The 15,783-nt window shown below is 39.4% G+C and overlaps 1 protein-coding gene and 1 non-coding gene across 2 annotated transcripts; one reads left to right on the top strand and one right to left on the bottom strand.

Moving 5' to 3' along the window:
• Positions 1–4,892: 4,892 nt before the first annotated feature.
• On the top strand, positions 4,893–7,273 carry LOC110779211 (uncharacterized). The gene is made up of 4 exons (XM_056835699.1): positions 4,893–5,106; positions 5,233–5,525; positions 5,646–6,428; positions 6,491–7,273. The coding sequence occupies exons 1-4, from the start codon at positions 4,893–4,895 to the stop codon at positions 7,271–7,273; spliced, it is 2,073 nt and encodes a 690-aa protein (XP_056691677.1).
• Positions 5,016–5,122, bottom strand: LOC130468338 (small nucleolar RNA R71). Its single transcript, XR_008928729.1, has one exon. It is a non-coding gene; the product is annotated as a small nucleolar RNA R71 (small nucleolar RNA).
• Positions 7,274–15,783: the final 8,510 nt, after the last annotated feature.

Here is a 15,783-nt window from a genome sequence, read left to right as displayed (position 1 = left end):
GTCCAGTCCACGTCAGCGGCGTACCTACAAAACAAGAATATTCCAGAAGGAATATTCCCTCCGATGCTTAAGTAAGACACGGGTTTTAAGGAAGATGTAATTAATAAACAGAAAGCATTAAAGTAAGTAGTAGAATGTTTCTCTATCTAGAATTGTGTGTCCATTTCTTGGGAAATGGGAATATTTATAGTCCCCCCTTTTTGGGGGAAACCCTAAGGTGAGCTCATATGATTGGTTGGTGTGTAAGATGGTGACATGTGTCACCATCATAAGACTCCCTATGGGCCATGGGCCTTAAAGTGGTTGGCATAATTAGGTCAGTCACTCATGAGCACATGGTGACTCCTAAGTGGCAGCCAAATAGGCGGCCAGCCGGTCAGGGAGTGCCACATGTCTTGCAGCAATTGGGCCACGTAAGCGAGGGTACTTTTACCCACATCATAAGTAATCCCTCCATATTTTTTAGGAGTTAAATTACTATTTCCAAACATATTCTTTTAGGAGTTATAATTTAATTTTTTGTAACTTTTACACCCACTCCCCAAAATTTTTTCTCCATGGTCGGTTATTAAGAAGGGAACATTACAAGATTAGATATAATTTTTGTACTTAATGGGGAATTGTTGTTTATTTATTCATTTTTCACGAGAAAACAAAATAGTTGTAAGTGTTGTGAGCCAATAAAATTGAAGGAATAAAAATGTACTAATTAATCCATCCAAATTTAAATTAACCAATGAGATATAAGGTATTTTATTGATAAACCAATATAATTACAAGGTTAAAAAGGAAAGAAAACAAATGAGAATATCGGAAAACACATTTAGGGACAGAGAGGGTATTATTTTCTACTTTCCTATGAGCCAACTTAAATCATTTATAATTCCGTTTTTTGTAAGTTTTAGATCTCACTTGTTTTTTCTATTTTTTTTTGTTAACTACCCCACTTACATAATTATTAATATCAAATTAAACCATGTTTACCTTAATAATTGTGGTTAACATATAACTCCTAAGAGAAATAGTGAGTATCGAGTACGTATATTTCGGTATTGTTTTTTGTATTTTGTTTTTTACAAAATTACTTAAAAACCAAAATATGAAAACCAGAAAAAGTAGTTTCCATTTTTTTTGTTACCAATTTTCAAAATAAACATGATTATTATAAGTATGACTATTTTTTAGTTCATGACTCATTCTTCATATGACTTTCAAAACCAAAAAATTGAAAGCTGACGGTGTTACGGAACGAGTCCTGAAAAAGTAGTTTCGTTTTAAATTTGAACGTTTAAAACAAGAAAATCAAAGGAACAAACATATTCTTATTTCATACCATACTTATTTCATGTACATTATTTTATAGGAAATTTTGCTAATTAATACCTAGCTCTTTGGTGAGTTTGTGAATTACTACCTTGATTTTTGAAAGTTGTCAATTACTACCTACATATTTAACATTTTATGTCAATTACTACCTAGTTATCCTTTAATCAATTTTCTTCCAATTAGTCAACTAAAAACACCATAATCACCCTAATTATATACTCCATCCATCCCTTAATACTCGCACCGCTTTCCTGTTCGGGCCTTCCCTTAATATTTACCGCTTCTATAAATGGATTTTTTTACCAATATTATATTATTTCTCACACTAACCCACCTACACCCCTACTCCCTATAAAAAATCATTTAAAAATTCACACCCCCTACTCCCCACTCCCTTACACATTTCCCACTAACTATATTAAAAAAAAAAGTACTCCACTATCAACTAACACCCATTACATTAATAAGTCAATTCAAGTATCTTAAACTCCGCACCAGTCAAACCGGTGCGAGTATTAAGGGACGGGGGAGTATTACTTGAAGAAAAAAAAACCCCACACAATTGTTTTAAAATTAACCCACCGAAAACATAAAAAAAGAGAAACATAAACCGATCAATTTTACTCCCATCTTCTTGTTCTGCTCCTTATTCCTCTTCAATGGAGATTTTCAGTTATTACTAGATTTTTCTTCTCTTCAATTCTCCCATTCCTTCTAACCGGGTTCTAGATGAAGGGAAAATATTTATCCTCGTGCATGCATCTGCCGCAGTTACAACTAATGAGCTCACCAATATTTACCCCCACCTCCTTCCACCTCCACCCGCAAATCTTCCACCACCGTGATTTTTTCTCTCCTCTGGCGTTCCCACCTCAATTAACACCGCCAAAAACCAAAAAAAAAATCCATCTTTTACAAATCCAAGAACCCTAATTTCCTCAATTAAATCACATGGGTCCAATTATAATTTTCCTCCAATGGATTTTGATTCAAACAATGGCAGTAATCGAGTATTCAATCGACTCGGAAACAAACTGTTGGAAATCCTAGTGAGAATACAAAAGAAAATGAGTGGGAAATAGGAAAATGTGGGAATATGAAAAGTCCCGCATGGGAAAAACACAAACCACATTCAATGTTTATATTTGAGGACTTGAGAGAAACAATTGTTTAAGAAAGCATGAGAGTGGCATGCGTGGACACACAACACACACACACACGAGCGGGCCGGGCCGTGGGCCATGGTACTTGGTAATTGGTACTCAGTACTTGGCGAATGCGGTTCGCGAGTGTGGGGTGGGTTTTGTGGGCCGGGTTATTCTTTTTGGTCATAAGTGGGTTTAATTAATTCTAACGGGCAGAATTAATCAACCTTGTAACTGTCCCATTAATCCCCACTAAATGATGTTGTAACTGCCCCTTAATCACCCAGTAAACGTGGTAACCACCCACTTCTTCCCGTTTTCCCATTACTAGTCGTTTTATGGCTGTTGCAGTTATTCTTATAAATACCTCTCTTCTGTTCTTCACATAAACACATTCACATAAAATGATTCTCTACATTCTCTCTTAAATAAACATTTTTCTATTCTTTCTGGGCAAGTATTATGGTCTCCAACCGAGGCTTGTGAGTGCACACAAACCTTGGTGTCGTGTTAACCTTGGAGGGTAACCGCAAGTGTTCTACTGTATCGGAGGTAGCGCAGAATTGTCTTTTAGAGCATTGGTTCAGCCACGGCGCGATGATGAGTCATATTTGTATAAGGTATTTTAGGCGCATTTAGGTTGCATTATTAGGCATTTATATCATTTTAGTTGCATTTAGGATCACATTTGCATAAGTTATCGTTGTCGTACTCTATTACGCCCCGTTTGTGTTTTCTTAATGTTTCAGGTGATTTTACGGTCATTTGGATGCTTTTGGAGTGTTATGAGTTGATTTGGATGATGAACGGATGGAATGTTGACTCGAGGATCATTGCATATCTCTAGGGATAATTTTGAGTCAATAACGAAGCTAAACGCTATTTTTCTAAGCATCAAAACGGACAAGCGTTTACTCTTTTGATGATATCTCAAGTTCTACATGTCGGAATGAGGCGATGTTTATTGGCCTAGAAAGTAGACTTCACGAGCTTTCCAACGACAGGTCACACGTCCTTATAGGCATTGTAGAACAAGAGTTATGACATAAACAAGATGGCTCGACTATCCGATTCGACCGAAGCCCAAAATGATGGCCCAATCTTCCCCTTGGGCGCGAAAACCAGCGACCCACCAGCGGGCCCGCTGGTTTCTCCGCCCAGCTGCTTCCACGCTGGTTGGTTGCGTCATTTCTCGTGATCGTTCAATTAAATGAGAACTTATGTAATTATTATTATTTTCCTTTTTTGTTTAGAATTTAGGAAACACTAAAATACCTCAAGGGAATTAATGTATTCCCTTATGCTTTTATTTTCCTTTACGTTTTCAATTCCCTTAGAACGCTTTTCACGTTAGTTTTGCTTTTCTTCCCTTTTCCATTGTTGAACCCTAGATTTTCAATTTTCAATTCATCAATCTAGAGGTAATTCAAGAATCGTTTTTTTTGCTTTAATTTATTATTATTGTTTTCGTTCCTTAGTTTAATTTTTCCTTTGATTATGAAATTCATGTTTATTATTTCTATCATGTTTGTTAATTCAATTATGAGCGAGTAGTCGTATTCTAGGGCTAAGTAAGGGAAGCCATGTTTATACCATGATTATTATGCATAAAGTTTGTTAATTTATAGATTATTGCTTGAGTATTCCGATTGATTTGTTTTAATTGTTGATTCATGTTATCGGCCAATTTCATGAATTGATTATCTAGCTAATAGGAATTAGAATCGAAAGATCGTATTTTTAGAGGCTTAGTACAATTGGCAATTCTGATTATGTTAGCGACCGTACTGCATATGTTGAATTGAAAGTGTTAGGACCCGACCGTAGGATTAACATGTACTTTAATTACTCGGCTTAGTTTATTCATTTCTGGATTGATTTGTGTTCTTGGATTGGTATAAGCATGGTGAAGCGAACAGACGCCCTAGACCTTTTAATTCATTGATAACTTCACATTTACATTATTGCTTTAGCTTCATTAGTTAATAATATCCAAAATCAACTTTCGTTATTGAAATAGTTCGTATAATTGGGCAAAAACTAATAGAACTTGTCTCCCCGGGGGGTCGACCCGTATTTGCTAAGTATCTGCTAACAACAGACACCGTGCACTTGCGGTATCACTTTTTAATTCATCAAGTTTTTGGCGCCGTTGCCGGGGAGACGGCTAGATTCTATTAGTTTTAGTTTGATTATTTGAACTGTTTCCATTGTCTCATTTGAACTTTTAGTTCCAATTGAGGCAAATTTCACTTCGTTTTCTTGTCTGTTGTTTATGCCCAGGTCTGCTAGAACGGGTACCTTAGTTCCACCCGATATGGTGGCCATCAATCTGAGGAACCTACCAACCATCTGCAGAGGTTCAACCAACTATGTGGCACTATCAAGCATCAAGGGGTCACTCAAGACCAATTGAAAGTAATGTTGTTTGGTTTTAGCCTTCGTGATAAGGCTCAAACATGGTTGAACGATGTCAAGCAGACAGAGTGGAGTGCTATTTCACAAGCCTTTCTAGAAGAATTCTTTCCACCCACCAAGACTGCTGAAATAAGACACAAGTTGACTACATTCACGCAAGAACCTGGAGAGTCACTTCGAGAAGCCTGGGATAGATTCAAGGCTTTGCAGCGGTCGTGTCCGCACCATAACATTGAAAAATGGTTCTTGGTTCAGATTTTCTACCATGGTTTGCAAGATGAAACAAAGAACACGGTTGATTCTGCTGCTGGGGGTGTTTTTCTTGACAAAGAAGTGGATGCAGGTTATGATTTCCTTGCCAATGTTGCTGCCAATCACTATAGCACCACCAGAACCACATCTAAAAGGGGAAAGATGGACGTTGATGCTTATGCTCTATTGTCCTCACAAGTGGCAGCCTTGAACCTAAAGATCGATGCTTTGAAGTCCCCTCAGTCTGGTACTCCCCCAATGAGTATCAATGCTATGTCTAGTGTAGCTCCAGTGACAACTTCTTACTACGAAGTTTGTGGCATCCAAGGTTACTTTGGTCATGAGTGCTCTTATAGTCCGCAAGATACCACCCAAATGGAACAAGTGAATTCTTTTCAACAGAGGCAACCCGATGACCCATATTCTAACTCATACAATCCAGGTTGGAGGAATCATCCAAATTCCTCATATCGGAGCAACAATGTTCAAAATCCTCAACCCTAGCAACAATGGTCACAACCACAGTTCCATCCACCTCATACACATGTTGCTAGGCCTCCATTCTCACAAGGAGCCTCACATAATGCTCCCCCGGGGTTTAATAGACCTCCACACCAAGGCTATCAACAACAACCTCCTCAGATCAATGCTACTTTAGAGCCTAACATGGGTGATCTGTACAAGCTCATAGCGAATATGCAGAAGTCCTCAGAGATCTCTCAAAAGAATCACGATGAGAGCATAAAGGAGTTCAAGAATCAAAATAGAATGTTGGAGAACCAAGTTGCTCAATTCGCTGATACTTTGTCAAAAAGGCAACCGGGCAAACTTCCAGGGCAATCTACTTCATCTCAAGGTCACACTAGAGAGAGTGCTTGTGCCATTGTTCTTCGGAGTGGTACTACATATGATGCCCCCTTGGTACCTACTGATTTTACGGATCTCGAAAAGGGGAGAGAGGAGGCTAGAAGAAAGAAGGAAAGAGTCAAGGAGAAGGCTTTTGATGATTCTCTCCCTTTTGTTCCTCGATTGCCATTTCCTCATCGACAATATAAGTCAAAGGGTGATCATCAATCTGGTGAAGAGGCATATGTTGACAGAAAGACCGTAGATGTAGGGGTTGAAACCCCGGGTGTTGAGAATGAACTAGAGAAGAAGGAAAGCGGCAAGGAAAAGGTTACTAATTCTCCCCCTTTTGCACCTACACTACCATATCCTCACCGAATGCAGAAAACAAAAGTTGATCAACAGTTCGGTAAGTTCTTGGCTATGGTTAAGAATCTTGAGGTAACGATTCCTTTCATTGATTTAATATCTCAGATTCCTATGTATGCGCAAAATATTTAAAGGAATTAATCACTAAGAAAAGGGATCTTGGTGGTGTAGAGAGAGTGGCTCTATCTGAGGAGTGTAGTGCTATGTTACAAAACAAGTCTCCCCCTAAATTAAAGGACCCCGGTAGTTTCTCCATCCCTTGTCATATAGGTGCTTTATTCATTGATAAGGCTCTATGTGATTTAGGTGCTAGTGTGTCCGTCATTCCCCTCTCTATTTATAAAAAGTTGAACATGGGAGAATTGAAATGTACCACCATTACTCTGCGAATGGCCGACCATTCTATTAAATACCCCTTAGGTGTTTTAGAAGACGTCCCCGTGAGAGTAGGTAAATTCTATATTCCCGTAGACTTTGTTGTGCTTGACATAGCAGAGGACAATCAGATTCCAATAATCTTAGGTAGGCCATTCCTTCATACTGCAGGGGCAGTTATTGATGTTAAGAAAGGGAGGCTAACCTTGACTGTAGGGGATGACAACGTGAGCTTTAACTTGTCTCATGAGATGAAAAGTCCAATGCAAGAAGTATCTTGTTCTTTGATTGCCTCTAATGCTAAGTTGCCTCATTCTTATTCTAGAAATTCTTCAACTAATGCACTTGGTTTGAAAGAGTTTGCAGGTGATGATGATCCTGGTGATGCAGTTGATGCTAGTCCAATAGTTGGAGCAAGAAGTTCGGTACTCGATAGCACAAAGTTCAAAGTGAACGACCAACGGTTGAAGCTATACACTGAAAAAGCGTTCATTGGAAATTTGGAGATGGCCTATCTCTCCAATCCACCCATCGACGCTTGATTTTTGAGGTTTGGAGTCAAGCTAATGACTTAAAACGAGCGCTTATCGGGAGGCAATCTGGCTTCTAATTTTCCCTCATCTCATTTTTTTCATTTTTTTCAATTTTGATTTATTTTTCTACTTTAATTAGTATTTTATTTTTATTTGGTTAATTTTTTGACAAAAAAAAAAAATTAAAAAAAAACAACAAAAGCACAAAAATATTTCCCTTCGAGTTCACTTGAATTCATTTTTTATTTTATTTTTAGATTAGTTTTTCGTTAATCGTATTTATATTTTTTATTTTTTATTTTGTGTGTTTAATTTTAACTAACGATTCTAACTTTTGAGTTTAGTGGTGCTTGAATTATTATTTTTTCAGAATTATAGGTGCAAGATCAAGTTCATTCTGAAAATCCGATGCATCGACAAATTTTCGAGCTACAATAATGCAGCGAGTGAGCACTCGCGCCCATCGAGGGAGCTCGTTGTGCGCGCATTTCCCGGCGCTGGCCCAGCGAGCCCGCTGGCCTATTTTGCCTAAATTCTTGCACTTTCTGCCATGCACGCTGGCGAACCAGCGCCCTCGCTTGATTTCCCTCCCAACAAAATTCAAAAAAAATAAAAATAATAATAACAATAAAATCCCCTCTGCGTTCCTTTATCTCCGACACCTTCTCCCCTCTGCCACCACCATCCTCCCTGTCCCTTTCCCTCCACCACCAACCGCACCACCCCTGCGCACCCTCCTTCACCCCTCCGCCGCCCTATCTGTCGTCCCCCTTCGCTCGTCCTGGCCCAACCACCATCACCCACCAACAACTTTCCACGCAACAGCACCATACACCGCCTTCCTTCACCCTCGCCGGCCACCATCAGCCTTCAAGCCCGCCACCTTCCCTTGCGCGCACCAACCCGTTCGCCTTCCATCACCACCGCCAGCGCTGAGTCTTCCTTCGACTTGCTCGCTTTCACCCCAGCCTTCACCTTCGCTGTCCGCCGCCGGCGCTGCACCGGTGATAGGCGACACCCAGACACACCAGCCCACCATCCACCACATTCCCTTCCCCTATAACTCTTCCATCTTCCCCGTAATTTTATTGATGAATTTAAAACCCTAATTTTTGCAATCAATTTGGGGGTTTTCAATTCATTGTGGGCATTGGCAAATTGTGTAGTATTAGTGTTTGTTTGCGGAATTCATGTGAGTCCGCAACCAAATTATGGTGTTTGTGGTGCATAAAAGATATTAAAATTTCAATTTTTCTAAAGTTTATTCACTTGTATCATATTTTGAAAAGAAAATTGGATTTTAATGACAATATTGGTTATTGGATTAAAATGGTTGTCGTTGTTGGTGATATGAATTATTTGCTGAGATTGGTTAACGCTTGTTGGTTGTTGAGTTTGAACTATTAGCATTGGCGAACATTATCTGAATTGCTTGTTGAGATTGTTTAACGTTTGTTGATTGTTGAGTTCAAATTGGTAGCATTGGGAAATTATTGATTATTGCATGAACTATTCGTTGAGATTGATCGTGGAACCTTGAATTATGCACCATCTTGGTTGATTGGAGTATTTTAAATCGTGGTTGTTGTATCATGAAAGAAACTAAACCAACTAGCTTTCACCCTAAATCCACCACATCTATGGAGATTGGCTCTTTGCGTCGTCAGTTTGAAGCTTTTGGCCACACCGCTTCTATTGTCGACAGTCCTACCGAGTCTTACTCGGCCGACGAGGCTCATCACGAGTGAGCACTTTCCATCTCTCTCCCTTGTTTGAGTTATATTGTTGCTATTTTCACAGTGAGGGCACTGTGTTTTGCTTAGCTTGGGGGAGGGATATCTATCTTTATTGCTTTCTAGTATAGTTTTATTGTTTTGTTTAGGTGTTATACGCTTTGTACAATCCATTAGGGGTGGGAGTTTACGTGCAACAAAAAAAATGTACTGCTTTCCTAGTGTTATTGTTCAATTTAGTTGCATTTTTACTTGCATTCATATGTCTTTATACCCTGCATTTTGCAATTGACTTTCAAACTATGTTCGGACTTTATTTGACTCTTTTGAGCTTCTTTTGAACTTAGTTATGATTCTGAAATTCAGTCGGTCATGCTATACATTGATAACTGCTTGGCATTGTTTCAACCAATTGAATGGTATGCAGTAAGATGTTGGTCTCGTGTCAAGAATAGCTAGCCAATTATCTTGTAGGTCACCTTACTATGTGTTTGTGTGATTGATGTGACTTGTTATCGTATGATTTTGGCTTGCAATTCATTAGTAGTTTAGTTGCAACTCACGCATGCCGCGTATGACATAGGCCATTCTCTTAGGAAGCCTTCAGACGAATTTAGAAACATTAGTTCCTGCCTTTCATACCCATGTTGTAGCCTTGTCCGTTTATTGTTTTAACTCCACAAAATTGAGCCCTATTTGCCCCGTTGGTTACTTATCCCGAGTCTAGCTTGGGGGAGCTTCGGTGTTCATAATGGGTTCATTAATGTTGATGGATTGGCACACCAAGCCAATAGATCGTGGTTCGAGGCTATTTTTGGATTTGTGGTTCGGATATGGTGTATATTATCGTTGGCACCCAAGCTTGTAACAGTTAGCATTAGATTTATTTATGTACTTTCGATTTCTTATTTTGTTTCATTTTCATTAAAAAAAAAATTAGAAAAAAAAAGAAAAAAAAAAGCAGAAAAATAAAAAAAATATGCTTTTCGTTTTTGTATGTTGTTTGAAAGCAAGGAAAGGGGAATGAAGAAAGATCATTGACATTATATTATGTTTTTCCCTTGGTTATAACTTGGTTGATTGTTCGGGTTTCATGGTTCGATGGAGTTGGATTTGCGGCATTATCACGCCGACGCATATAGTTCACATTTGCTTCCCAAGTTGGACCTTACTCTCACTTTTTCCCAAATTATACCTTACCCTTCCTTTTCACCTAGCCCCATTACAAGCTTATTATAAAGACCTCTTGATCGGCATGTTTGTTTTGTGATTGAATGAAAATCGTTTCTTGCTATTGTCATCTTACCCCATGTTGCATCATATATTTATATTCTACAAGGTATGCGACGACGACTAGCTTGATTGAGAATAGTTTGTGGCTAAGCTTGGTTGTTTCAATTGTGGATCATGATGCTTTGTGGTTCTATTTGTATCCGAGCTAGATTTCTGTCTCAATAACTCTGTTTGATTGTTTGCTAGAGAGTTAGGTTGGTCTTACCATGGTTTTATGAAAGTCATGTGCGTCTTGTTTCTCTATCTTTGGTTTAGTGTTGCTTGGGGACAAGCAACAGTCTAGCTTGGGGGAATTTGATGAGTCATATTTGTATAGGGTATTTTAGGCGCATTTAGGTTGCATTATTAGGCATTTATATCATTTTAGTTCTATTTAGGATCACATTTGCATAAGTTATCGTTGTCGTACTCTATTACGCCCCGTTTGTGTTTTCTTAATGTTTCAGGTGATTTTATGGTCATTTGGATGCTTTCGGAGTGTTATGAGTTGATTTGGATGATGAACGGATGGAATGTTGACTCGAGGATCATTGCATATCTCTAGGGATAATTTTGAGTCAATAACGAAGCTAAACGCTATTTTTCTAAGCATCAAAACGGACAAGCGTTCACTCTTTTGATGATATCTCAAGTTCTACATGTCGGAATGAGGCGATTTTTATTGGCCTAGAAAGTAGACTTCAAGAGCTTTCCAACAACAGGTCACACGTCCTTATAAGCATTGTAGAACAAGAGTTATGACATAAACAAGATGGCTCGACTATCTGTAGACACCTACTTTTGTCCCCATTCCCGCAAGGGAAAGGTTCGATGATGAAAGCATAAAAACTCCACTTGACAACGCATCTCCTATAAAATAAACGAATCTCGATTCCCATTTCATTTCACCCGAAACCTGCTATTTATGGAAACCTGCTAAAAATAGTAACTGCCGTAAAAGGTAGCGTCTAAAAGTGGCAAATCATAAAAGATAGAAACCTGTCAGAATTAGGCGTTGCACTCCAACATAAAACCTAAATGAGATAGAAAACCGCGAGAATCCTATTCCTAATAGGATTCGGAAATAGGAGTTACGTATTAATTAAAATCCTAACGAACCTAGAGTTTGTTACGGGCCCAGACGCATTCCGTCATAAAATTGATACGCGCTAAAAGACTCGAATTAATCTCAAACTCTACGGATTTCAGGAATCCGAATCTGACCAAAGAATTCTGCCAGACCCTATTTTCAACGCCCAGCCCTGGGCGCCGAAAATTCCAGCGCCCAGAGCTGGGCGCTGAAAATACCTGGGTACGTCTCTTTTCCTAATTCTTTGTGGATTAGAACTCTGCAATTCTATCTTTCCACGAACTCTTCCCTATAAATAGGCCCCTAGTTTCGACGTGAAAGAAGACACGACAACAACACATAATAATATTCTGAGTATTGACTCTAAACCCCTTAGCCTAAGCCTCTCGCTGCGAAACTGTTCACGCGTTCTGTCGCAATCGATCCATAAATCGAACAGAATGTATCCTGTCCCATAATTGAGATTCGTTAAATAAAAAGGAGAAATAGCAAAGTCAAAGTGGTTAGTTTTCTGAGAACCGTGACGCACCTCTCAAGGGTGCGTCGTAATGTGTCCCTTTTCGATGATTTAACTGCTTTCCTCGCCCTTTTTATGAACTGTTAAACTAACCTAATGTGATTGTTCTATCACGCCTAACAAATATAATATTTTTTTGGGAAATCGGATTATCATGCTAGGTCCCTTAATGCTATTTAAATCAGATAATCACGATCGAATTAGTATTATATGTTGCATATTGTTAAAATCAACTCAGATTAGTTTAATAGTTAACGCATGTCCCTTCAATTATTTATGCTGAGCTAGTAAGGATATCCTGCCTCTGGAGTTATCGACGAGCGAAGTACTCCTCTCGGTAGTTACAGTCCCCCGAACCCTCAATCTCTACCTTGCGGGTGTATATTGAGAGATCCCCACACCAAGGATCACAAGGGAACCTACGGCCGTAGTGGTCAAACATAATTGCACTCCCTTTATGTCACGATAACCGGGTTTTGTCAGTTTTTCTCATTGTCGTTAAAAACTGAATGGCGACTCCTATATTACTAGTCAATTGGGTGTATACTCACAGGAAATTCAATTACACTTGATTGAATAAAAAGAATCGTCACACCCACGAGGGACGAGGTCACGCATTAGCTTCGCGCTTTTTCGACCCCCTCACAGTGGCGACTCCACTGGGGATAGTAAAGGAAATACTCGTGCTTGTAGGTAATCAAAATAGCCGAAGGGTGAAACGATCCTACCCCGCGTTTATTTCCCCATCAAGTTGGGACGACCTGAAAATCAGCATATTAATGTGAACGGGCAGAACATCATAACGAATTTCGGCTCCCTCGGGAGTTGGGACTAAGGATACCTTTTTTCGCCAATAGGGGGGTGCATACGCCGCGCATGTTTCCCACTCGGTACTTGTGAAGGTAGTACACCTATCCCGAACCCAATCGCTCGCCCATTAGGTCCCTCTCGCCTGCATGCCCCCTTGGCTTGCACTCGCGGGTTGGCCTCTTGAGCGAAATTCGTCTGTTGAAGACACTACCTCGACCGGGGCATGTGTTGGATCTACGATAGAAGCGGTACCAAGCCAGGCGCAAATACTACCCATAGAAGCCTATCATAAACTACGTGACATATTTAATTTTCAAATCCATGTTTGTAATGTAGTTATGTGTAGCGAACTATGTGACTATGTTATGATTGTGTGTACGAATAATGCTAGACAAATAATGCTAGAAAACCAACGACCTTAAAAATTGCCCAAACATTCATAGACTAATTTGCCAAAGAGTTATACCAAAATACGTGTTCCGCAAGCCCGAACGATCGCCACGAAAATAAGCAACGCTCGGGATGGCCTGTAACGAATCCCACAAACGCTGCACAACGCGTAAAGGACGTTGTTAGGCAAGCACGCAAAATTAAGTCGCATAAAACAAAAGAATATACGCGAATAGAAAACGAGTACCAGTCAGGGACGCATTTTCAGCGCCCCTGGCTGGGCGCCAATATTTCTCACGCCCACTGCTGGGCGCTGAAGTTGCTGCCTGGCCTTTTGGTCAGGCACAGCAGCCTCGGTGCCCACGCATGAAGAAAATACGTAGCAAAAAAAAAACAACTTTTCGTAAAAACAATTGCTACGAGGGCATATGAAAAAGCACTCGATTCTAAAAGCGACTTGTAAAAAATAAATAACTCTTTGTATCGTTGTTAGGCCCCCTACGACGACGATGTTCGGCACCAAAGTCGAGCATGCTAATTAAACCTTGAATGTCACATGGGTGAAGTATTCAAAAAATAAATGTTCGAATAAAGTCTTCAAAAAAAATAAATGTTCAAATAAATCCGAGTCTAGACTAGGCTATGCCAAAATACAATCCAAATCCTAAGTCTTAGTTGTCTTATCCATAGAATCGGTCCTAATGCTTGGTGTCGTTCTGCAAGTTAAAAGGTTAAACCATATTGAGTCTCCCTTCCTAACATTTTAATCAATAAGCACCCATATGTAATTGTCATCCCTTACTAAGAGTCTACGGCCTCAATACTCTCTCTCACCAATAAAAAGAATATGTTATAGTATTTGCAAAATGGAAACGGTCACATTCTGGAAATCATTCCCCCATAGTCGCACAACCCCCAAAGTGAACCTAAGGTGTTAATACCATTGGCAAAGAAAAAATTAATGGCCCCAAGGCTTATAATCACATTGGGTCACGACTATCATAGTCCTCTCGAGTCACTCACTCCTTGAAATACTATTAAGTACAGACTAAAAGATTTTCCATGAATGCAACATGATCAACCATGAAAATACCCAAATCGGCATACCAATAGGGCTACCATTGGGGTAAAGCAATACACACTAAGAGGGAAGCCGCACTAATGATTCTAGTCTTGCAAAAATAAAAATTCGATCTCCCCAATTAACTACCTTGCCAACATTAAACAAAATGGCGCATGACAAATGAACACCCAAGGGTTAAAATCTAAAGTGTCAACCAACGAAAGTTATGGTCCAATTAGCCTAAGTCTGAGAGTCGCATGGTCAAGTATTATAGGCTTACGCCACGCCATTATTTTGAGTCTAGGCCACCTCCTTGTATTCATACACGGGTTATAATCAGAAAGATTAATGAAAGTTTGAGTCTAAATCACAACTTCCAATTAAATCCCATAAACTGGAATCTGAAAAGAAGCAAAAATTATTTTCGATGTAATTCTTTCGTTAAATTTCAATAAAGTAAAAATAACATTTTGAATCTACGCTATTTGCACATTTTAAGAAACGACTAAATACGCTTGCAAAGTAAGACAATTTAAAGGTCCACCTTAGGCCTACTAAAATTAAAGGTCCACTATAGGCCTACCAAAATTAAAGGTCCACTATAGGCCTACCAAACGAGGCTCATTCAGTCTCGCCTCGTGACTCAAAGACCACAACCATCTACCTTTTAGCCTAAATAAAAAGGGGGGAAAAACCCGAGCGAAAAAGAAAAATAATAGAAAGAGAAAAGGGAGAGCGAAAAGAGCAAACCATGAAATATTAAAAAGAAAGAGAAAAGGGAAAAGAGCGAGCCATGAAATACTTAGCCCGTACCTCCCAAAGTGCGGAATTTACCCAAGTAAACGAAGGAAAAGAATTGAGTCAACCAATCCAAAATCATAAAATTCTACGATGTCTACCCTTTCCAATCCTTATGTTCTTAGACGCCTTCGATCTGGGGCCCCTGTTCAGCTCATTTAACCCATCCATGTTCTCATTGCCATAACCCAAGAAACCATTACCTCGACCCTTGTTCTTGAACTTGTTGACTGCAAAACACGCGCGGCCATTGACGCGTGTGTCATACCCATTATTTCCAAAACCGTCTCTTACATCACCATTAGCATAATGACCATATAACTTGTGTGGATACATCCTGTTGATATACCCTTGAGCCATCCCCATGCTACTCATTGACCTTGGTTGATTTAAACTCATGACACTAGCACGAAGCTGCAAATTGTGAGCCCTAGCAGATATAATCCTCATGCTTGACCAACACCTATACAAATTCTCCTATCTCATTCAACCCATCTTTCAAGCCGTCTTGAGTCACAAACAACAAAAAGGAAACAAATGAAAAGTGCAAAAAAAATTAATAAAATGTGAATAATAAAAAAGAAACTTTGCAAAAGCGCCTCTAAAGTTAGTCTAAAAAGAAAACTAAAGAAGCATTTAGCTTACCAAAAAAAATATCCGCCCAGAAACCATTTTCAGCGCCCAGAGCTGGGCGCCGAAATCTTTAGCGCCCAAGCCTGGGCGCCGAATCTCTCTGCTTGCTGAAAAATTTGTCCAGAAGTGCTCCTCATTTTATCCGCACATGCACGGAAAAATAACGAACACTTGGAGGGGTACAACACGTATTCAGGTATACGTACCAAAAAA

This window comes from Spinacia oleracea, chromosome 2 (genome assembly GCF_020520425.1).
Source record: "Spinacia oleracea cultivar Varoflay chromosome 2, BTI_SOV_V1, whole genome shotgun sequence".
In the NCBI taxonomy this organism is placed as follows: Eukaryota; Viridiplantae; Streptophyta; class Magnoliopsida; order Caryophyllales; family Amaranthaceae; genus Spinacia; species Spinacia oleracea.
This window is presented reverse-complemented; position numbering and strand designations above follow the sequence as displayed.